Here is a 24,737-nt window from a genome sequence, read left to right on the forward strand (position 1 = left end):
ATTCTGATCTTCGACTGCTAAACAATAAAATTGAAAGAGAGAGAGAGAAAGAAAGAAAGGACAATAATTAAAATTGTGTTGATATACCTGCAGATGCATTACCAAATAGAAAATGTTGGGAAAAAACATATAAAGAGGATAAATGTCAGAGCTAAGCATTTTTTATTTGCAAATTTATTTGTCCAATAGTGCTTTATAAAAGCTTGAAAATAGCCTTAATGGTGCCGGAAAAGTGTTTGAAAAATAATGATGCTGGACTGTACGAACCCTAATAATAAGACAACAGTTACAACAATGCAAATATTGGTAATATTACAATTCTATATACAAAGTTTGGACTTGGAAAAGGCAGTGACATGCTTAGATTTACGTCGCACAGAACTGTCAGATGCTTATTATATTTCATACCAGAACAAGCGCAGGGGAACATCGACTAAATTTTACGATTTTAGTTTGTGCAACCATTTGAGAGGGTTAAGCTTTCGTCATCTCGGTGTCTGTCATCAACAATTGTACTACGTGATCCTGATTTACTTAGGTCTTCTGACAATCACATTTTCCGTTTTCGACTTAGGGGTGAGATTACATTGTACAAATGCGACCTCTTGTAAGAGATACATGTACATCACATCAATAGTATTTTTAACTACATTTACTGGTATTTGATTTTCACAGCAAAAAGTCAGAGTGGCTTTTATGTCAGACATTTTTTTTCCATTTATGAAAAAAGTTCTATTTGTCAGAACATAGGCTCCAATTCAAACCGATTCCTACTTTACTCCCAAGTATTGTCCCTCCCAGAACAAACCATCTATTAGGTAATCAGAGATTACAGAGTTCACCTCAACGAATGTTGTCTTTAAGTAAGACAAAGTCCCTAACAAATAATCTAGTAGTGTGCATCCCTAGATGTAACATTTATGCAGTTCTGGTACGATTGGGCTTGCAGTTACTTGGGAATGGACAAACCTAAAACTTTAAACTAGTCACTCATCCAGAAAATGTAAGTCATATCCAGCATCTGAAGCAAGTTTGAGTGATCATCCCGTGATGCATCATCAATGGACGTTTGGTTCAGATAGCCCTTATAGTTTACTTTAACCTGGTCACTCATCTGGAAAATGTAGGTCAGATCCAGCATCCGAAGCAAGTCTGGTAGTGTGCATCTTAAGATGTATCATCCATGCAAGTTTGGTCAACATAGTATGGAATGTCAAACGTTGCAATATTCGATCTTTTCCATTTGTATTGTATAATTTTCCATTTATATTCTATAATTCTCCATTTATATTCTATAATTTTCCATTTGTATTGTATAATGTTTATTTGTATTCTTTAATTTTACATTTGTATTATATAATTTTTCATTTGTATTGTAAAATTTTTATTTGTATTCTATAATATTTCATTTGTATTGTATATTTTTTCATTTGTATTGTATAATTTTTATTTGCATTGTATAATTTTCCATTTGTATTCAATAATTTTTCATTTATGTTGTATAATTTTTCATTTGTATTGTATAATTTTCCATTTGTATTGTATAATTTTCCATTTGTATTGTATAATTTTCCATTTGTATTCTATAAATTTCCATTTGTATTCTATAATTTTACAATACAAATGAGAAATTATACAATACAAATGGAAAATTATACAATACAAATAAAAATTATACAATACAAAGGAAAAATTAAAGAATACAAATTGAAAATAATACAATACAAATAAAGATTATACAATGCAAATAAAAAATTATACAATACAAATAAAAAATTATACAATACAAATGAAGAATTATTGAAAACAAATGAAAAATATAGAATACAAATAAAAAATTTTACAATGCAAATGAAAAATTATAGAATACAAATGAAAAAATATAGAATACAAATGGAAACTTTTACAATACAAATGGAAAATTATACAATACAAATAGAAAATTATACAATACAAATGGAAAAGATCGAATATTGCAACATTTGACATGCCATAACATAGGGCTTAAAGTTACTTGGAAATGAGACCTGCTCCAAAAACTTTATCCTGGTCACTCATCCGGAAAAAGTAGGTCAGATCCAGCATCCGAAGCAAGTCCAGTAGTGTGCATCCTTAGATGTATCATCAATGCAAGTTTGGTTAACATAGGGCTTAGAGTTACTTGGAAATGAGATCTGCTCCAAAAACTTTAATCTTCTCCAAAAACATTAACCTGGTCATCCTTCAGCTGAAATTGCAGCATCTGAAACCTTGACTAATACAATGAAACATACTAGAAGCATCCTCCATGCATCTCTTATTGATACAAGGCAAAGAAGTACTTGAAAAGAAAACTGCGGGTATTACACAAGCTCCCTCAACTTTATTGAGGTGAGCTAAAAATGCACAACAATCAAAATCTTTTTTGTAGGTTTATTAACGCACTTCACATCACAACAGTTCTGTTTGTACAGAAATATAGTGTATAACCCGTCAGCAATTAAAGAAAAAACACACTTGAACACAATCAACACCTTACTCCAAGTCAGAAGTAATTCATGGATTTAAATTTACATAAATTGACACTATTTTGCAAGTTCATGATTAGAGAAATTTGACTTTGATAATAACTTAGAATAGAATATTAGCTAGTGGATTCATTCTTTTTTCTTGATATGAAATAATATAATCTCTTTTGTGCATTAGTAGAATTTTTTTTTTAAACACTGTAAAAACTAATTTTTAAACATGTATAATACATGTAAGTACACATATTCAAAAAAAAAAAAATTCACATTACTTTTGCTTTTTGATGAAAATTTTAACAAGTTTAGTAGCTGATTATAAGTCTATCAAACTTGAGCTACAACACACATGCTAGAACAATTTCACTGACGGTTTGGACATCTGATCTGTATGCATCGATTAAATACGATGAAATTTAGCCAACTTTTCCTATGCTGACATTTCCTTTGTTGCGAAACATACAGCATAGTGAAATATGTGACTGTCAGTTCAACAAAGACTGCCAGAGTGTATTACATCACTACCTACGAAAGTCCAAACTATCAATGAAATTGTACTAAAACTAATTTTACTATCATGCAAAAAATAAAAAAAAAATATAAATGCAAAAAGATAGTATAGTGAATTCCATCCAAATAAAACATGCTTTTCTCTGTTTCTGGGTATATTAATACATTCAATTTAACAAGCATTCCACTGCAGAGAAAACGAAAGGGGGAAATGTGATTAACATGGTAAGAAAAGTCAACAAATAACTTCAACAGCTGGTTAACAATAGAAACAATACCAAAAACAGGCATGCTGGTCCCTGCACAAGTGCTTTATTATAAGAAAATAAGGAGAGAAAAAAAGTGTTATCTACACATGCATAATGAATCATAAAGTGCCATTTACAAAGACAGACAGATGCATTAACTTCACTTTCATCCAACAATGATGAAGAAACATTTTGAACCTAAGACAATTTCAATTTTTTTTGAAATCTCGCTAAAAGCTTTTTAAAATTGTTTTCAGGTACAATCACAAGAAACAGTGGAATCCGGTACAGATGACCCCTCCTTTCCCACGTTCCGCCCTACAAAATGCTATCATGTTTTTGATGAGAGTTTTTCACCACCGGTCATACTATCTTTAAGTTTTGCATAAAACTGTATTAAAAATGAATTTGTAATGCATTCTTTTTTGTCTATTAGAATATTTATAAAACTATTAAATACAACATCAATGTGAAAAAAAAAAATACTGTTTAAAAATAAGACATAATTTGATCTATCAATAACTTTATAGATTCTATTGTAACATTTCTTATATAAATTCTTTATAATTTCAAATTGCACATCAATCAAATCGCCTACATGACTAGTAATATACTACATTCATTTTGAAATCTAGAATTATAATAAATTCTATAGTGAATAATGCTATTTCCTTCCAAAATTGTTTTGGAGACCAAAGTCCCCATTTTTTGGGGTGCTATATAGATTTGCACGAATTGATGTCTTCAAGCTTTTACTTACTGCATCTTTTCATTTTTTTCCCCTTGGAATTTGAGTAAATTTAGTTATACAAAATCGAAAGCTTTTTATAAAATAATTCACATTACATGCATTAAATGAAAATCGCCACAATACTAAATCAAGCAAACAGTTAAATTACGAGGTAATCTTTTACACATGCAATACACAACAAAAACCTAAATGTTACACACAGAATAACTTATTAAATACACTCATATATTAAAATTATATGTTTTTCCTTTAATTAAAGCCATATGCAGGGATACAATACTTAGCACGTGACATCAAAACATCCACACTGTAAATATGTTTGTCAGAATTTGACAAGTATGTAAGTCTGTACACTAGCACTATGGTCATGTATGTAGACATATATTTCTTATCAAAAAATCAATGTGCTGATTTTCTCAGTACATATTTTTCTTACATGCAAAACTTACAGGGCTAACAGACACACATTAAGAAAAATCATAATTTTGGAGTGTTTTCATGCTTGTTAAAAAAAAATATACACACTAAACCTCTTGCAAACTTATGCAACCCATTCACTCAAAATGCTGTGAATATTAACATCAAATATTCTCAACAGAAATAAAAAGAATTTCTTGCATATTGGAGTAGTTTCAATTGTTTGTTAACACTTGTGGTAATTCTTTGAACACATGGTATATTGTGTGAACACGAGGGAGTGGTACTTAATGAACACAAACGGTGAACACATCTGGTGATTTCATGAACACTTAATACTCTCAGCAGCTGTAACACAGTGGCAAGGTTTGATTGAACACATTTGGTGAACTTATGAACAATTAATATTCATAGATGGCAAAACACGGTGAAAAAAGTGCGACTGAACACATCTGGTGATTTCTTGAGCACGTAGTATACATAGCTGCTAACACACATTGACAAATTATGATCTATCAGGTATTAAAAAAAACCCACAGTTTTCACAGAATATAAACCATGAAGATAAGGTGATATATAGTGAATTCTTTTGCAATTTGACGTAACACATGATGTATTGAGGAATATCACAAGTATCAGTTTCATATGTATAAAAATATATTCTGAACACATGTCCTGACCCTTATTAATTAAAAAAAAAAAAAATTGACATGATGTATTAAAGTATGCCATAATTCCAACATATTCCGTAATGGTATAAAAATATTCAGCTATAGTGCAATCTGAGATAAATGAAAGACTAGTATGTGCTAGTTATTAGCAAATTCTATGCATAAGCATACAAATTCAGGAGATTTAATCAATAAAATTATTTAATTCACTTGCATACAGTTACAACATCTACCACACAGCTAATAAATAAGGTTGTCTTAATCAATCTGTTAAATAAATAAATCACAAAAAATAGATTCTGTTCTATCCAGACTCTATTAGTTACATTGAACTAAGGCAATATTTCTACTAATTACTGTATAGTACATATATGTCTTTAGGCAAAATTTTGAGATATTCTTTCTACCATATTCAAATTTAAATAAAAGTTTTCAAAGGTTCTAATCAGTAGAATACATACAAGCTTGCCATGCAGAGCAAAAGTTATGATAAGTGAAAAAAACTGTTAAGATTTATCTCCCTTTCAACCAACTTTGGAATCATACCATCCAAAAATCAGTATTCCCTTACACAACAGGTATAATACTATCAAAATCACATTCATCAAACAAATCAGAAATTCCTTCCCCATCACCTAAGCTGAATATGTAATCGTCCATACTGAGGGGAGCATCTAGGTGTATGAAAGGGGAGTCCAGTTCCTGGTCCTCAGTTTGAGGTAGAATGTTCCCGTCTATGTCGGGGGAGATGTCTTGGTCCTCCAACAGGGCGTTTTTGACTGTGGACATACTTCTGTTGCTGCAATTACTTGCCTGAGAGTCAGGTTCTGTCTTGATGCCTATGTCGGGTTCTTGTTTAATTTTCTTTGCAGCTACAAAATTACATAGTACACTGAGCAGGCATTCAATTATTAAATCAAAATAAAATTGCTTTACTAGGTATAAACTATAAATCCTTATTCAAAACATTTCAAAAAATCAAAGATTAATTTACTACACTTTTTCAAGATTCCATCTTTTTAAAAAAAAATAAATTTTCCACTGCAACAAATTAATGTTCTGTATAACCCTGCAAATTACAAACTTTAAAAATTCATTCTTTCACAGAAAGAGAGGGGACAGAGTATGAGAGATGGAGAGAAAATTTCCTCCCATGTGTACTTACATCTAAAACTGTCACAGGAAAGCGAGTCATCAGAGACATACAAACTCTCGCGACTCTCCTCGCTGTTCATGCTTCCAAGACTAGAGGAGCTGGTATCCCCATTCCCTTCCGTGTCCTCTGGACATAGGTAGACCTCAATCGGACCTTTGTTGCTCTTTAGCCATATCTGGATGTTGGTCTCTGGATCAGGCACCTCCAGCCTTGTTTCAGGGGGAGCTTTTATAGCTATCACAGTCTGCTCATCCAGAGAGCTTATGCTGCGAATGTCCTGGTACGTGACGTGAGCTAATGTAGCCAAGTTAAGGAAACTATGAATTATCAATCTCTTTTAGATTTAATCAGTTAATTTTATCTTGATTAAAATGATCAAGCAATTTAACATGAAAGTCTTTGAGGAACATATTTTTTTTTGGTAAAGGATATTTGGCATTAGCTGGGTCTTCGGTCATCTGCTTTAGCTGTTTGGTACATGTTGCAATGAGCTGATCTAGGTGATTTTCCTTAGATTCCAAATCACCCAATTCTGAAGAAAAAAATAAGGTATTACAGCTAGAAACTATAGATATTATCAGTACTACTGATATCAGCACATGTAACATTTACTTGTTGCACTAAAACTATAAACATACATGCATTAGCCAGCATTAAGTCACACTCGGTCTTTTAAATGGATTGCAATATTATGTAGAAACATGCAAAATGAAACTTCTGCAATGAGATATATTATCACATTAATAATTACCTGTGTTTAACCCTAATATTTCTGTAGATAATCTAGGACAATCAGGATTAGCTGCTATTGAGTTAGTGCATCCCCTGAAAGTAAAAAAAAAAAAAAAAAAATCACTTTTAGCATTATATTCTTGATCTTTAATTCATATTTTTCTTTCATTAAAATAATATTTCTTATGTATATTTCTGTCTATAATTTGGAAAAAATATAAACTCTAAAATTTTCTTCAACATTTAATTTTACAGAAGAATGTGAATGATGCTATTGATGGACTTGATAATGGGAGTACAAGTAAAAGATGATGGACACTTCCATCATTATCTACAGTTCTACACACAAGTGTCCTTACTTCCACTGTATATTATTCTTTGACTTCTTAGATATAAGGTTGATTCCCTCTAATACATTAGTTATATCGTAAATTCTTCTCTTTTGGACTTCTAAATACTCTGCTGCCTTGTTCAGGTCAAGAACCTGTGATAAGAGATGAACATCCACATGTTTTTGAGTACTGAATCTTCTATATAACATGAAAGTGCTTTTTTTTTTTCAAAGAAGGTCAAAAGCTGAAATTAATAGGGGTGAAACGATACACCTCCTTCACGGTTCGATACGTATTGTATAATTTTGTCTCGGTTCGGTTATTTTCGATACGATACATTTTGATAGAAGGAAACAAATTCTACGTTGTTTTATGCTTTCTTTTTCTAAATCTAGTCACATATTTTACGAATTTTATTTGCAAATTGACTAGAAGAAATTGATTAAAATTATTTGACTGTCAAAAATTATTTTACAAGCTATCAGTCATCAAAAATTTACGTTTTCTATACTTATTTATTCTGAGTAACGTGTTATACCTTATGCCAAACCCGACTGAATAACGATCCCGACCGAAAAATGAACCGAAACGAAAATTAGAGATTTTGCACCGTGTATCAAACCGAGAAAAAATACCGCGGTGCATCGATACCGCGGTGAACTGCTTCACTCCTAGAAATTAATTTATCACTTTGATTAAAATACTAAAGCATTTATATTTGCTGGATATTTATTAAGAAACTGGCAACAAGAAAAGTCAATTATCATCCTCACTACAGTTATACATGTACAATTATAATCTCAAAGTTAGCAAGTGGTCATTTTAAAAAGACTCATTACCATAAGGCCAAAAAAAATAATAGTCTTGTTTCCTGCTACCCGACCTACCCTATTTTTTAGCCCCCGACCCTAAAGTTTTTTTTAAGTTTTGGAAGAAAAAAAATCGGGAATTTCTGGAATTTCATTTTTCTGTCACCGTAATCGGTTTCCTTGTTAACACAAAACAAGCATTTCATGAAATTCTTGTTTTAAATATGGACTTTCATAAAATACCACTTGAGTTGTGCATAAAAAGAGATGAAATTTAATTTTAAAAGACAACGTTGACCTGTGACATGTTTAATTTGATCTTGTATTAGTTCATATCCAAAAAATGCTGTCGGAAAAAAAATAAAATAAAAATATAAAATAAAATAATTTTCCTACCTACCTACTCTATTTTTTTCAGGCCGGTAGCAGGAAACAAGACTATTATTTTTTTTGGCCTAATTACTAAGTGTTACATACCCCATCTGTTGCACTTTGTAGTAGTCCTACAAACTTTTTGGTCAAGAGGCCGAGTGACGTGTCATACCTGGTCTTTTCTGATGGAGAACCAAGCTTTGGCACTGAAACATATAACAACCATTTCCATATGTATGACAATATCAAATTCAAACTTGCATATCGTTAATTTGTAACTTTGTTAACAGAAAAAAATCCACCAATTCCTTTTTTTTGACTACCTTTTGGACTAGTAGCCCCTGACACTGTTCGTCTCCTTTTGTAAGTTTTTGCTGGTGTTTTGAAACCCTCGTTTGTGATATTTGATGGTTCCAATTCCAATTTCCTTTTAGCCTAGAAAAATATTACAAATTAAGTTGCACATAGTCAAACAATTTGGTAATACTTTTATAAAATTTCTCACAAAACAATTAAGAATATTTAAATTAACTAAAAATTTAAAATAAAATTACAATTGTATGGACAGGTACAAGTAAGACCACCATCTTGCTAGTGTTACAAGTTCTCCTAGAGTGAAATCTGAATGCTACTCAGTAGTAACTCTGCCTGACCCTTTGGGGGTTTACCCTTGATAAATTCACACTTGCTTCTTTACCACTCAGTGCACCTTTTATAAGGGTGTGATAATTGGCTTAATAACTTCATGGCTAGAGATTATGAATTGTCACTGATTTTTTCCCAGGACACCATTTTATGGTTCAGAGATTATCACTCACTCCTGTAATCCTTAGGTAAACAAATGGCATCTAGCATGATTTGTTATAATTACCTGGCAATAAACATTCAGGTATGTAAACAATGGGCCACTGGGGTGTGACAAGGAATAAACCATTGGACTCTAGAGATTTCACCTAGATATGGGGCTGGGGGAAACACTGTGAAAATAGGCACCTTGCTCCTGTTTTTACACCCCCTGCTGTGGAGGGTAGTGAGGAGATATTGTCAAAATGAGACTGTCTGAACATTAGACATGTTAGATGAAAACTAATATCCTTATTACATAATAAAATGCTCATTATCAAGGGAGATAAATGAGTAATTATATGGCTAGTAAGTGATAGGAAATGACCATCTTACTGATAGTAAAGCAACAGCTGTTGAGATCAGAAATCAATGAATTTTTATCGTCTTTACTAGGATAACAGTGATGCAATGCTCCTAATACTTGTATAATGTTTGGCTGTGACCAACAGTCAGTTGATACACAAAATACATAGGGAAGGAAAAACCATCAAAGTTAATTTAATTGTTTAAAGTGCCCCTCTTCCTTCCTCAATTTTCATATGTACATGCACGTCATACATGCACTATAAAGTAGATGGAAATAACAACATGAGTAATAGGCATCTTAGCAAATGGGATATCATTGTTTTATGTTGTGATTAATGTCGAACTATCTTGTCTATCATACACACACTAACCATGTATATTTATTACTGATTTAATACATGTTTATTTTCGCATGGATATATAAATTTTATGCAACATCCAAAAATATTTCATGAAGTATTATTTAAACAAATACTTGTCTCGGTTGCAGCTTCCAAAACAATGAATCATTTAAAACATGCAAATCATAATGATTCATTTATATATATATGTGGAATCATCAGTTTATATAACGTAGTGAAATCAGCAGTGCAGCTGAATCTGCATTATCACCATTAGATATATATAATCATGTCAAAGTGCTTTATATCTAGTACAGAAAAGTGTTATTTACAATATTGCTGCAAGGCAGATAGGCGACAGCTTTGCTAAAAACGAGGCAGGCTGGTCAAATGACACTGCTCCTTCATGATTGTGTATTTAAATACAACAGCCATATTCCTTGAAAAAAATCACTTAAGGATTTATTAACTTAACTTTCTCTTTAATAAATCAAAAGAAAATAATTTTAGCCTGCAAATGCTGACTTGCAATATTTATTGCAACGTGATCGAACGCCCAGACTGTGGCACGCCTTGTTAACTGCACAATAATTTCGATTATTTTGAATTTTAGCCTATTTGTGCATTTACCTGTGGTCTTCCAATAAGTTGCTTTACACCAGTAACAGGACTGTAACATGGTCCATGTGGGGTAAGACCTCCACGATGCACAGTTATAGTGTTTTGTGAATGCACTTGCGGATCCTTTGTAGCACTAAGAGGTTGACGATAAATGCTGGTCAAATTCAAAATCTGGGGCGAAGGAGGATAGTCTTCGAGCGGTTCTTGTTTCACATATTCTGCACATATTCCCTTACTTGTTGTCAAGATACCACGTTTCATAATTGTCTTAATTTTTTTCGAAAAATAAAAATTCCGGGAACAGTTCCTTTGTGTGTCAATGGCCGACAGATCCCAAATCCGGTTCGCCTAAAGGAAGTTCGATATTTAATTACACAAAATACAATCTTACAAAATATGTCTAAAAACTAAAAGTCAAATGTCCAAAGATTAAAGATTTTGCCCGAATTCATTCCAGCATAGATATCTAAATGGCAGATGGCACGAGATTTTGCTGGGCTGATCGGCTGATCAAACAATCTCCCAGCCTACACACCAAAACAAAGCAAAAATAAAGCGCGGGAAATCAAATTTCCCGCAACTTGACGTCACAAAAAGAAGGCCCGGTTGATAGCATATTGCAAATATTTCTGAAGAAATTGGCAAAATTTTTCATAATTTTGAGACAGATATTCAATATATCTATTGCATATAAATTTGTATATTATATTAAATGTATTTATTGTAATAAATATCAAAAAGCAGCCAATGATGTTGTTTACTCGAACTTCCTTTTTCTGCAAATATTCACTGTGCAATTTACATGGCCCATTTCATTCATTCAGGATAAACAGCTGTAAACATAGTACACAGTCGAAAAGACAACAGATTATTGATTGATTTGATACAACAAAGGCGATTCGTTTGTGTTAGATAGCGTCCTTAAGCACTACAAAATTTTTGACATGTCTTGTGTATGTACATGCAAGATTCGGTGCGCATTGAAGGCTTAAAATATTTAAATAAAAAAAATTATGAATGTTTTTTTTTTTTTATATTTTTTTTATTATTTTTTTTTTATTTTTAAATTTCAAACAGGAATACATATACATGAATGAATGAAAAAGTCCTAATGATTGAATAACTTTGGAAATATATTGTGACATGCACAGATCATGAGTATGATATAAAAAAAAAAAAATAAGAAAAATATATAATCAAATAATTAATATATCAAACAATTAACTTAATTATGTTTGTAATGAGCTTAAAATATATATAGAAATCAAAACTTTTTTCTGACATACTAAGTTAGTATGTACAATATTTTCTTTTTTACAATGCTTTGAACAAGATTTCCGTAGAGGGTAATAATTAAATATAGTTTATTTCAACCTAGGCACTTTTTACAATTTAACTGTGAACAATATCTTTTAGTTACGTAATTTATCTCCTTTTTAGTTTCAATTTTACATATGAATCTGTTAAGAAGTAATTGTACGATATTTATTTTTTATGTTAATGTACAGTTATTGAGTTCTGGTCAACTTTAACTTTCTCTAGTTTCCACTGTGTAAAAATACTTATTGTAATATTATTGTAATATTACTTTAAAAATCAATGCATGGAAAAAATTGTATTCATATTTTGCATGTTTTATTAAAATTTACATGTACACGACCCTTTCTTTCGTGGCGTACGCAATGCATGTAATACCGGTACATATGATCCCTGAATAGAGATAACCTCGGATTTCAGGAGAACAAATATAAACGGGCGGCCAATCAGACATAACCCTTTTACCTTGATAAAACTATTTGATGATTCAGCTATAAGAATTTTAAGAAGGGGGTCAACAAAGGGATCTCATTAAAATGTACAATTTTAAGCCACTAAGTATGGAGTTGTTTTGATATTGTCCGGAAAAATGTTAGGTTATAAATCAAATGGATTTGTTTACTGAAAGCTGAAATTTTGTTTATCTCTTTCAAACCCTCGATGGCCACGGTAAACAGTATAAATTATCCCCTTTACTTTATTATCTCAAGTGGTGGCGAGTTGATTCGCTGAGTTCAACAGGTGGTCGGATTATGTAGAGTGGAACACCTTGCAAAAAAGCTCTCGATCCAATCTTTACAATAAAATTCTATATTTATTTCTCAAAAGGACCATATGTTGTAAGTGATAAATAGTGTATCAGCTTGAAATCTCTCTCTCTCTCTCTCTCTCTCTCTCTCTCTCTCTCTCTCTCTCTTGTGGAACTTATCTGCAAAGTTGATTTACAGTATTAAGAAATATTTTTAAAATAACAAAATCAAAATATATATAGATCAATAAATGGAAAAATGACTTAGGCAATTTTAAGACACAATCGCCTCGCGAATATACACCATTTAACTCGATGGATAAAGCAAATATCAAATCACACAATACAGATCAGTATATCCTCTATGTAGAGTATGTGAAAAAAAAAAAAACTGGGACTACATGCATGTTTCCCACCGAGCAATCCGGGAAATTCTATATAAATGTTTAGGTAAATTACAGTTTCATTTATTTCAGACATTAAACGAGGGGGATATATATTACATCAAAAGCATTCTGAAATTGGAGCACTCAAAACCTTCGGGCATCAAGCTATCTCCAAATTAACATATGCTACGGAATATTTGGCGGGAAACTGTGTCCCGTTAATCGTCATCTGTAATTTTTCTCACAAAAGAAAACTAAAATGGGGTTGTATAGTTTATTCACGAGGTTTCAATAATTGCTTACAAAGCGATCGATAAACGATAGCAGACAAAAAATCAGAAAACTGCTGAATGCTGGCCGGTTTTTTTTTTCTAGGGCGGTAAAGAATGTTAATTTGATGGAAATTTAACCGATCGCAATATTTAGAATTGAGAAATGTAATCTCTAAGGTAACAAGCATTGACCCTCATTTAAATACCTGGTATACAAACCGATATGAAAATATTTTCTTTTGCAGTAATTTAAAGCTCAACCGGATTTTCTCACGACCCACAAGTTTTAAGCAAAATGTAGAATTCTTGGAAAATTTCAACACTTATTTTTTCGGCTATTTTTTTTCAAGTTGTTAAAGAAATTTTGTGCATTATCATCAAAGTAAAAAAAAATCAAATCGTTATCATCCTAGGAAAAAAATTCAAACTCGTTAAACATGTATATATGCATCATAATTCCCATACAATATATAGAGATCTAGACTCTAGATTCAAGAGGCTGTATAAATTTAGTTTTTAAATCACGTTTAAGATATGCACTGGCTTTTACACACGTGTCTCTTTTTTCCCAGCATTTCCGATTTTTTTTTTTAAAGTAATACCCCCACTGTTTGGCATGAGGTTTTAGTCATAGATGTCAGAATTCACACTCGCCGGCGCGAGGCCTCTTTGTACTGGCACCTCTTCTCAGAAAATATATCTGAATAAAATCATATATAGCACATATGGTTTTTATTAAATGACCTTGAACAAGAAATGTTTATCCATGTTTCAAATGAGACGTGGAAATAATGGTTTCTAAGAAATTCAACTTGTATAGACACATGTAATAATAGATTAGAAAATCCGTATTGATCAGGATACTTTTTTTAATTGGAAGCAAAGCTTTTTTGGGAATTTTATTCAGAGCACGCATCGCCCACATTCTACGGCATACTGAAGAATGTCTTTATGATTTCTTTTCCTATCACTTTTTTCTGCAATTTATGAGAAAGCCTATGTAAAGTATACATGTATATACAATTTAAAAAAAACAAAACAAACACTTTTAATAGCTTTCAAGTTCTGTTGCACCCCAAAAATTCTGTATGCTCCTAGGCTAGTATCAGATTTACTTGCTTCGCGCGGGTTTTCATTCATGCGCTTAATGGCTTCAAATAACAATGCATCGAGAAAAATACCGATACAATAGTTCCTAAACACTCCAGTTGTAGTTTGTCAATGAAGAGCCATAAAACCCCACTTCAAAGGATTACATTGAATAGCTAAAACGACAGAAAAAAACCTCTCCAATCTCAGCTACGAAAGAGAAACAATACAACTGGAGAGTATTGCGATCAAGACGTTATGCATCATTTCTCGGTTGGAAAACACCTGTCTATTTTCATTCTTAACGAGGGAATCTCGATTTCACTTTTTTTTGTTAAAAGAAGAGATGGTTGCGTGTCTTCAGTAGAGAACAGATTTATGAGATTTCGAACAGCGCGTGCTGCTTGTATAAACGCTAAAACAACGCTATGTTGCACGTTGTACTTCCATATTTCATCATACCGCAACATAGCCATACTTTCTAATTAATAAAATGCACAATGTTTAATTTTCTTGCTCATGCAATTTTCGCATTTGTGATTAGCAGAATATGCATTGGATGGAAGAAATTATATCTTTTATATGATATATCTTATATAAAGACAAATTGCCTCTTTGGATATAACGACATATGATCTAATGGCTGTTCTCAATTTTTTCTTCTTCAAAAAGTGAAAATGCAAGACTCTAGTCTCACTTGTCAATACAAAATCAAATTAAAGTAATGGGGAAAAGAGGAAAGAATTTGGAGGAAAAAAACATTTAGCGCAAAATGTAGAAAACTTTTTGTCAAGTAGAAAATGAGTTTGAAGTCCTTTGTCTATATAATGCTAAACTTGCTAAGTGCTGAATCCAAAGTACCACGAAGAAGAAAAATTCCTTTTCTTGTCGTTAACCCATTGATAATCAGAGGGATTATTAGAGTCAGGACTATCTGACCCTTAATCCGATAAGAATATTCGAATAAAGATGCATTTCTGATAAGAGAACAATCCCGAGGTCTGGACTAATACATCGGCACTCCCAAACTTGAAATAATGTCTAAAACTATCTTACATTGGGCAATTGTTATCTTACCCCGATTAAAGAGAGAAAAAAAGGAGGAAGGCAAATAAATTATGCTTTAAGTCAAGACAGCAACATGCATGCAGTGATACGATATTATGTACTCAGTAGTCAGATGGAGATTTTTTTTTTTGAACGATGTTTTTCTTCAGATTTCCAAATGGTATGCACTATAAAATTTAATAAATGTAATTTGCGAGCAAAAGGCGAAGAAATTCGGGGTTGGGATGGAAGTATGCGTGGGGTGGGGGTGGAGTCAGGCACGTAGCATCTTATTTGAAAGAGGGAAGACAACTTATATACCTAATGTGGAAAAATGTTTGACAAGCAAATAAAAAAAATTATAACTCCAAAATCCTATTTTATGGAAAGGGGGATAGAACAAGATTTTTTTTAGAGACATTTAAATGGAACATATACTGCAACAAAATGGAGGGTCTGGGAGAGGGGGAGGGGTGGCAATCGACCTTTCACTGAACATTTATATACTAATTAAGAAATCTGTGAACGCTGCATAATGATGTGTTCTAATTCCATGGTAGTTTTATGTACATGTAGTTAATTACTTGGAATGATCTACCCTTGTAGGGAGAGGGCTAAAATAGGCTAGCTATGCCTGCTGTCCAATCCCATTCACTTTTTGTGAATAAAATTGTGTATATATAAATAAATGAACTGCCCTTTGATGCAAGATGAAATTTGATGGAAATCTGTATAGTGAATGACAGAACTGGAAATAGATTGAAATATTCTTAACATTGATATTAGATCAAGATTATTTAAGAAGTATTTTCCAAATGTAAGTAAATAACAGCGATCTTTATTCACATTTCTCCTGGGGAAATATAATATAACAGGTACCCTGTTATGTTAAATATGCACTGGTGGATTTAGAGGGGGTCCAAGTGGTCCGCCCCCCTTTTGTGTCCAAAATATATTGATATAAGATTTAATAAATCAATTTTATTTGGTGTGGCCGTGGGCTCCTACCCCAACCCCAAACTGCCCCCCCCTTTCAAGATTCCTGGATCCGCCACTGAAATGAATTAGATAAACTCAGTTTGTACACCTTTAAAAGATACAGTTTTCTCAAAGTCGAAAAAACATCTCCTCTAGTGTTTAGAGCTTCCAATATGTTCGGAAAAGGGGGGAACCCCTCCCCCTCCCCATACGACATGCCAAGAGTTCCACTACCCAAGTACCTGTAATTGTTTTGATACAATCTCTTAAAATCATAACATATGAAGTTTTTTCATGCAAATGAAAACACTGGAATTTATTAAAAATATACTTTAAATTCTTATGCAATGATAAAATCCATTTTATTTTTTATTTTTTCTTAAGATGAATCGCTTAATATCCGAAGATAGCATGTAGATTTTTTTAACTGCGATGATTCGGCTAAAGTTAATATCGTAGCATTTGTTCATTTAAGGTGACGCTATCTCGCTTTCATCTCAGGACAGAAGGTGTCAGTGATTGCACAACATTCTATTGACAAGGCCAATATTTGGCAGCGTAGCCCTAACCCCGAGGGACGCTGACGTCAAACAAAGGATATCTACCATAAAGTGTTGACGTTTGTTCTCTGTGGATAAGTTTAACCCTATGTAATTGTAAATAACCGAAAATGTGATGCAATGACATGAAAGATATCTACATGTTGCTTGAAAGAAAGATAAAACATTCGAGAACTTTCGTGAGTCGACATGTGAACAAAAATTTTATGTATTTACTTAATAAATAAATTTTAAAATACATGTACATAAAATACGTGTTGACACATATCCTTCATTTGCAGAATAAATACAGTTAAGACAGCACATTCTAGCCTGTACTGACATATATACGTTTAAAACATTGAAAACCAGATAACATTTTAAATGAAAAATATTTATGCAAAGAAATTAATGTATACATACATATAATTACTTCAGCTTTGTATAAATTTAATTGCTTTAAATCATTAAAATAAAACAAACAAACAAAAAAATTATTAATTTTAAAAAATTAATGCTATAATCAGCATTGAGAAAAAAAAACTTCTACCTTTCGAAAATACACGCAATAATAGAATTGATGACCGCTTTTCCATTCAGGGAGGTATAGTACGTTTCTGCTACAATAGATAATTTTCTACAATTATCATCATTCATGAACTTTTTAAAAATATCTTTTGTAAAATAATGAGGCATCGATGGTAATGATAAAAACTTGCTTGTAAATTTTGTATTTGTTGCCACCCGGTAAATTCAAAATTCACAATATGACGCAAGATCACATTGTGATGGAATCTTTTTTCGGAAAGATTTTTTGAAGTTGGTTTTAAAACTAGTTTGTAAAAATCAAAGTTCCCCTCGCGCTTTTAACTATGTAATTTGGGTTATATAGACTAAACTCATAGTTTGACATTGATTATTCTAATTTTCAACATGGATTCTGTTGGTAAATTGCAGGATGAGGCACAGAAAAGGAAAGAACGCTTAAAAGCGATGAAGGAAAAGAGAATGGCTGGTTCCTCAGAATCAAAACCATCAGAGGAAGAACAGTTACCGAAGTATGGGTTCTCATAGGGTTGTTCAACACTGGTCATCTGTTGATACACCATAGTCAGCTAGTTAACAGATTACACCAGCTGTACCACAGGCACTTGTTTCGTATACGGGGCACCCCTACTTAATTTTACCACAAGGTACCTAACTCAATTTCAGGCACCCCCGCTTCAAGCTCGTATTTTGTTCAATCATTAACCTACTTTAAAATTATATCGTTCGCTTTGAGAGACTATTTTCTTGTCAAATAAATCCTTTTAGATGTCTCTGGTCGAGCCTCTTTATTGTAAACCACTCATATATTCCTCGAAAATTAATTAAGACTTTAGATGGGATACAAATTTCCGGTTTGGGTTATAAATGAAGGATAAGACCAGAGACCTCGGAATGGAAAACTCGGAAGTCTTTGGTTTTATCCTAACCCCAACCGGAAGTTGTATCCCATCTGAACTCTTATTTTGTATCGAGGTAATTTTCGAGGAATAAATGAGTGGTTTACAATAAAGAGGCTCGGCCAGAGACGTCTGAAGGATTTATTTGACAAGATAAAAGTCTCTCGAAGCGAACGAAATAATTTTAAAGTAGGTTAATGATTGATATATGAACAAAATACGAGCTTGAAGCGGGGGTGCCTGAAATTGAGTTAGGTACCTTGTGGTAAAATTAAGTAGGGGTGCCCCGTATATGAAACAAGTGCCTGTGAGCTGTACACTGCAACAATACTCATCGTGTTAATTATAATTTTTATCCTTTATTTCATTTTCGTCTTTTAATTCTTTCTGTACCTAATAAAAATAACATTAAGTTTAAAATACATTTAATTTCTTCTAATATAGACCTGTGTTTCGAAGTTACAAACCAAAGGATGAGAATTTACAGGAGTCTAAACTTCCACAAGTTAAACCATCTGATGGTAAGTAATTAGTACAACTCTAGATTTCACAGAGAAAATATCTCAACTGTTAAAAAGATAGATAATGAAAAATAAAGGGAGGGAGGGAGTTACTTGGCTACTTTTACGACTTGTCCTGTCAGCAATCTTGTTAATGTTATCTCTCTCTTTTTTGTCTCCCGCTTTCATTGAAAGTGGGAGATATTAATTTGGGTTTGTCCATCCGTCCATCTATATTTCTGTCTGTCTGTAAGACTGTAACACTTTCATATCTGCACGTAAATCTTGAGAAGCCATTGAGCTTTCCCAATGAAATTTTACATAACAACTCCCTATGGCATAAAGAAGATTCGTATTGATTTTCAAAAGGTCAAATGTCATAAATTCATAAATTCTGTCTGTTTTAACACTTGTTTACATGTGATATCTTGAGAAGCCTTTGAGCTTTTGCAATGAAATTTTATGTAATAACTCCCTGTGGCTTAAGGAAGACCCTTGTTGATTTTGAGGTCAAAGGTCAAGATCGTAAATTCATACATTTTGTCTGTGTGCAACACTTGCATTTCTGGGCGATATCTCAAAAAGCTCCTGAGCTTTTGCAGTGAAATTTTATACCGTAACTCCCCATGGCCCAGCCCGCCCCTCTCAAAGTGTCCCGCTCCGTTTTTTGTTTATTTTGGTGATTTTTTTTCAAAAGTCATTTGAAAATTTTTTGACATTGATCACAGTCAAAGTTTTAGAGTTTATTACATATAATACAGGTTGTCAGAGGACTTTATATTCTAATTACATCTATTAGTTCTACATGTAACTGTTTAGGAAAATTGTAAAATTTTGACAATATCAAATGTGAATTTAAACATGTATATGTGACCTGCTGTTTGCATTTAATTTGCTTCAATGTCAAGCGCCTTGTTGGTCTTGGGGTAGAATTCTCGCTTAGCATGTGAGAGGTCCCAGGTTCAAATCCCGCACAATCCCATATTTTTTTTTGCACATTCTCTTCTTTTTTCCTTAAGTGGGGGACACAAATTCTCTGAATTAGCTTGTTTTTTAATCTTTCTGCAATGTTCTGTGTATTTAATTATGTAGCATATTTGTCTTCTCCAAGTTTTTAAAAGTAAAATGACTGATAGTATTGATAATTGGTTTTTCTCCAATTTATCATTAGGTTGAATAAATTCAATAAAATGACAAAATGAGATAAATATTTTATCATGCAAAAATGACAGTATAAAATCATTCCAGATATATACCTAATAATATTTTTTTTATATGCTATGGTAAATTGTAATTTGATATTTAATCAAAGTGCCACACTATTATAAAAAAAAACTAGTGAATAAATTGACAACACTGAGTCATTTTATTTATAATAGCTGTGTGTGTCAAGTGCACACATTGCTATTTTTATGATACTGTGATGTGTGCATAGGTGATTAATTGATTACCTTTTTATTTAAGTGACTGACAAGATTAAACTTCATCTGGAGGCTGCAACAGTTGAAAAAGGGATAGAGGAAGTGGTAAGAAAAATTTAGTGTCATCTCAAGAATTACTACGTCCACTGTACAAAGTATACATATACTACATATAAATTGATTTTACAATAGCTTTATCCTACAGGTTGAAACAGTTATATCTACAGATGTAAACAAATCATTGATCAATCATTTATTTAAAAATGTTTGATCAATTATTTGACAAAGTTATGAATAGGACACTTGTCACACTGTTACAATTTAGAAGACTTGAAAAGATTTGAAAAATCACAGCAATTTGGGATTCATCTTAAAGGAAGTCATACGATATCTTTCTGACTTGTGTTTAACCATAGCAAACTATTAATTTAACATGGCAATTGTTTTGAACATGTTCTAAATAATCATGACCAAAGTATGAATTTTAAGTTTGTAGACCATCACACAATTCACACACTGCACTTGTACTCACAATCTTAGTAAATCTTTAACATTTGTGGACCTTCATAAAATTTCATAATACTTGCGACCTTGCAAGTATCCTATGAGTTACCACAAAAGTCCTAAAAGTCAATTCCAGTGTCCTACAAGTAACTGCCAGTGTCCTACAAGTAACTGCGAGTGTTCTTCAAATCATTTAGAATGTTGTATGATTTTAAGATGAATTTGATATGAAAAGTGCAGTAGATTACAACTACAGTATGTTTAATTGTGAGTTGGCCTCAGTTTGTACATAAATCATCTTGGTTCATTCTAGTATTATGTAAAAGATTCATAAGTCAATATGATATGGTACATGTATCTTGGCCCTCAATACTAGTATTTATGAACACTAAAGATGGCAGTGAAATAAACTGTTGTGTGAATAAAACTCACAAAAAATGAATAAGCTAAGAACAAATATTTTTGATGTCATACATGTTTCAAAGGCAGACATTATGCTAAAGATATAGTTACGTCTATCTTAATCAAAATACCTAAATCTATTGGCTGCATTGGTCATGTTTATTAGCATGTCACCTAATCAATAAGTTAGAAATGTAGACAAAGTTTGTACTTGAAAGTTTGAAACAAATGAAGGGCAACCCTAGGTAAATCAGTAACTAACATTATGTTGTATATTTTTCTGATATATGCAAAACTGCGGTCTAATCTAATGAATTACAATTATAATTATTTTCTCAGAAATCATTTTCATTCCCCAGTAATCGGAGATTTGGGGTTAAATAGCTTTTGGCATGTCCCTCTGTCTGATCACAGGAGTCTGAAGTTTTTATTGTAAGAAAAAAAAAAAAATCCGGAAAAAAGATATCCCAGACCTGAGGTCTCCTGTGGTCTGATAACCTTAGCCATCTTTCGTATTTCACATGTGTATTCCTTTTGGATAAGCCTTCTTTGGGCACCAACCTTGACCTTTGAATGTGATCTACTTTTTTTTTATATTCAGGACCTGGTGAACCTGGCACCTAGAAAGCCTGACTGGGACCTGAAGAGAGATGTAGCAAAGAAACTGGAGAAGCTGGAGAGAAAGACACAGCGAGCTATAGCTGAGCTTATCAGTAAGAGCTAAAAACAATCATCTAACATGTAAAGCTTAAGCTGGGCTAATCATCAAGACTCAGAGAGCTATAGCTGAACATATTAGTAAGAGCTAAAAACAATCATCTAAAACAAAAAAAAATAGTCTGGGCTAATCATAAAGACACAGCTAGCTACAACCGAGCTTATCAGTAACAGCTGTAGCTGAACATATTAGTAAGAGCTAAAAACAATCATCAAACTCAAAAAACAGTCTGGGCTAATCATAGACACAGCGAGCTACAACCGAGCTTATCAGTAAGAGCTAAAAACAGTTATCCAACACATAAAACTTAAGCTGGGCAAATCGTAAAGTGTGTTGTAAATCAATTATCAAACAATTGAGGTATAGCCAAGCTAATCAGTAGGTGTTTTTTGAGCTAGAACAATAATCCAACACATCAAACTATAGCCAAGCTAATCGGTAACTAAGTGCATCTTGAGCAAAAACAATTATCCAACACATCAAACTATAGAAGAGCTAATCAGTATGTGTGTTAAGGTAAGACAATTATCCAACTCATTATTCTGTAGTTTAACAATCGGTACACGTTTTAAGGTAGAATTTGTGCATGTGAGCTACAGGTCATGTGACAGAGTTTATCATTAATTCTGTATCTCATAAACTATGACTTGATACAATAGTAAGTGTGATATCTCAGATTGACTAGAAGTCTTTGATGATACTGTAGCTCTATTGGTTTAAACTTTTAAATATTCATGCTCTCTTCATCTTTTCTAAACTATATTGATGTACATTATATTTACCTGTGTAACAAGTTTATTTGAAATAAGACCAAAATTATACAACCAATTAATGCATTCTGGTTCCATAGATGCATCAACCCAAAATATGTCAATTTGACCACAATGTATTTGATTTTTTTCCCCTAAAGCTATTTATTAGAAAACCTCCTTAGCAACATGATTCTATCAGTGTTATACATGTAATTGAAATCTCTTAAGCTTTATACATGTACCTTGGGACACACTTAACATACATGTATATATATATATGACCATGAAACACTTTCAATAATCTGTTGTGTTATCTTTTTACAGGAGAACGTTTACAGGCCGGTAATGAAGATTTAGCTCTCGCTGTAAATGCAGCCACTGTGGATAGACGAAATGAAGATAATGATGACGAAGACTGACAAAGGCTGTAAAAGAGTGAAAAGACGGCATTGATTCTTAATGGAAGAGAGACAACTCTGGCCCTGTATCAGTGAATGTTGAGAACAGTGTTGTAAGAGAGACAACTCTTTCTTATGTAGCAAGAGAGAAGCTATGTAGTGTGAAAGGTTTACTTGAATCAAATCTACATAATTCATAAAGTATTCAGTGTGTTATGCTTCTGGTATGTTTAAAGTGGAAGAAATGACACACCCCTCAACATGGCAGTTTCATTATACATGTGTATTAAATAGGGCTGTGTATTGAGTAAAATATTTCGATACAATACGATACGATACAATATTTTATAAAGCGATATGCGATATATTGGATTCTTTAACAAGTCAATCAAAAAGTCTTGTATATCATTAATTTTCATCCATAGATATGATCAAATCTGGGTGTTTTATTACCAAATTGGAAGTTCATGTCTCACTGTCTTTACGAAGTACACTTCAAATTCAAACTTTTAATGATTGTAAAACTAACATGTTAAAATATAGTTTATGTATTTTTAAATAGTTATTTAAGATGTGCTATCTCCTAATGTTTATTTCACTATTGATCATTTTTAATTCAAAACAGTTAAAAATAACCTTTGGTGACTGAAATTCCCAACTTTTTCACAGAATTATAAGAAAAACTGCCTGCCCGATACGTATTGGAAGTTATTTTTCGATACGATACATTCCTGAATATTCGATACGTATTGATTAATCAATATATTGACACAGCCCTAGTATTAAAAGTATACTATATATTGACGTGCAAACTACTGGAAATTAAAATTTGATTGATTCTTTAAATTATTCTTTTTAAATAAATGTAACAAATACTTGTAAGAAGTTCAGATTGGAAAATCCTAATAAAATTTTGTGTAAAATCATTTTACACAAAATCACAGTTTCCAAAAAGAACTGTAATAGGTTAGATGAAAATCAATTAAAATAGAAAGTGTATAATTGAGCAAAAAGCTAGGTTCACTTTGTGCATAAAATAGCCTTGTAGATAAACCAATTAATCCACTAACACATTATGTCCCTTTTTCAACATCAATTTAAAGTAGAGACTGAGTGCTTTGAGTTTGTATATAAAAGTTTCCTCTAAAAAGTTCAGGTACTGGAAAACAGGTTGTGTGAAATTGCAATGTTCTTGATTTTTACAGAAAACAGGTGAATTTGACAACCTTCAACAAAGAATTAAAATATGAGCACACCCCTCGATCCAAAAATTTAAATATGTTTTATCTTATTAAGCAGTTCTTTCATAATATATTTGTACATTTTGGATCGGAGGTTGTGCTGTATACAAAATATTGAAAAATAGCATCATATGTTGACCATTTTTGAAGAAATATTCAGGATATGTGAATAATGATGCAATTCATGACGCCATAATGCGTTAACAAGCAAGAAAATTACGTCAGTAGAAATTCAGTCACCAAATGTTCTAGTGATATTTATTGCCTTGTCGACTAAAACTATGAAGTTATCATTTTTCAGAAATTTATAGGGCCAAAAAAGGCCTTAAGTGGCCCTTGTTCTTTCATTAAAAGATTTTTCCCC

At 32.3% G+C, this 24,737-nt stretch overlaps 3 protein-coding genes across 3 annotated transcripts in view; 2 read left to right on the forward strand and 1 right to left on the reverse strand.

Annotated features, from left to right (window-relative positions):
- The window catches only part of LOC133184776 (uncharacterized), a 232,884-nt gene that overhangs the window by 7,495 nt on the left and 200,652 nt on the right, over nucleotides 1-24,737 (forward strand). The gene's annotated exons all lie outside the window — the stretch shown is intronic.
- On the reverse strand, nucleotides 3,756-11,161 carry LOC133184724 (transcription factor E2F3-like). The gene is made up of 8 exons (XM_061319801.1): nucleotides 10,626-11,161; nucleotides 8,826-8,937; nucleotides 8,608-8,708; nucleotides 7,349-7,473; nucleotides 7,009-7,082; nucleotides 6,690-6,789; nucleotides 6,267-6,556; nucleotides 3,756-5,973 (listed from the first exon to the last, which is right to left on the reverse strand). The coding sequence occupies exons 1-8, from the start codon at nucleotides 10,875-10,877 to the stop codon at nucleotides 5,669-5,671; spliced, it is 1,359 nt and encodes a 452-aa protein (XP_061175785.1). The 5' UTR covers nucleotides 10,878-11,161; the 3' UTR covers nucleotides 3,756-5,668.
- Nucleotides 17,889-23,417, forward strand: LOC133185161 (coiled-coil domain-containing protein 12-like). The gene is made up of 5 exons (XM_061320259.1): nucleotides 17,889-18,050; nucleotides 18,882-18,958; nucleotides 20,402-20,463; nucleotides 21,866-21,977; nucleotides 23,059-23,417. Exons 1-5 carry the CDS (start codon nucleotides 17,926-17,928, stop codon nucleotides 23,151-23,153), a joined length of 471 nt encoding a protein of 156 aa, XP_061176243.1. The 5' UTR covers nucleotides 17,889-17,925; the 3' UTR covers nucleotides 23,154-23,417.

The sequence above is a fragment of the Saccostrea echinata genome, unplaced genomic scaffold (assembly GCF_033153115.1).
Source record: "Saccostrea echinata isolate AGI-Se365-2 ecotype Australia unplaced genomic scaffold, CSIRO_AGI_Sech_v1 ptg000001l, whole genome shotgun sequence".
Classification (NCBI taxonomy): domain Eukaryota; kingdom Metazoa; phylum Mollusca; class Bivalvia; order Ostreida; family Ostreidae; genus Saccostrea; species Saccostrea echinata.

Coding starts and splice junctions, on each gene's coding strand:
- LOC133184724 (XM_061319801.1), bottom strand. CDS start 10,877: ATGAAACGTGGTATCTTGACAACAAGTAAGGGAATATGTGCAGAATAT. Junction 8,938..10,625: donor AACTTATTGGAAGACCACAG/GTAAATGCACAA, acceptor ATATTTTTCTAG/GCTAAAAGGAAATTGGAATT. Junction 5,974..6,266: donor TTCCTGTGACAGTTTTAGAT/GTAAGTACACAT, acceptor GTAATTTTGTAG/CTGCAAAGAAAATTAAACAA.
- LOC133185161 (XM_061320259.1), top strand. CDS start 17,926: ATGGATTCTGTTGGTAAATTGCAGGATGAGGCACAGAAAAGGAAAGAA. Junction 18,051..18,881: donor GAGGAAGAACAGTTACCGAA/GTATGGGTTCTC, acceptor CTTCTAATATAG/ACCTGTGTTTCGAAGTTACA. Junction 21,978..23,058: donor AGCTATAGCTGAGCTTATCA/GTAAGAGCTAAA, acceptor ATCTTTTTACAG/GAGAACGTTTACAGGCCGGT.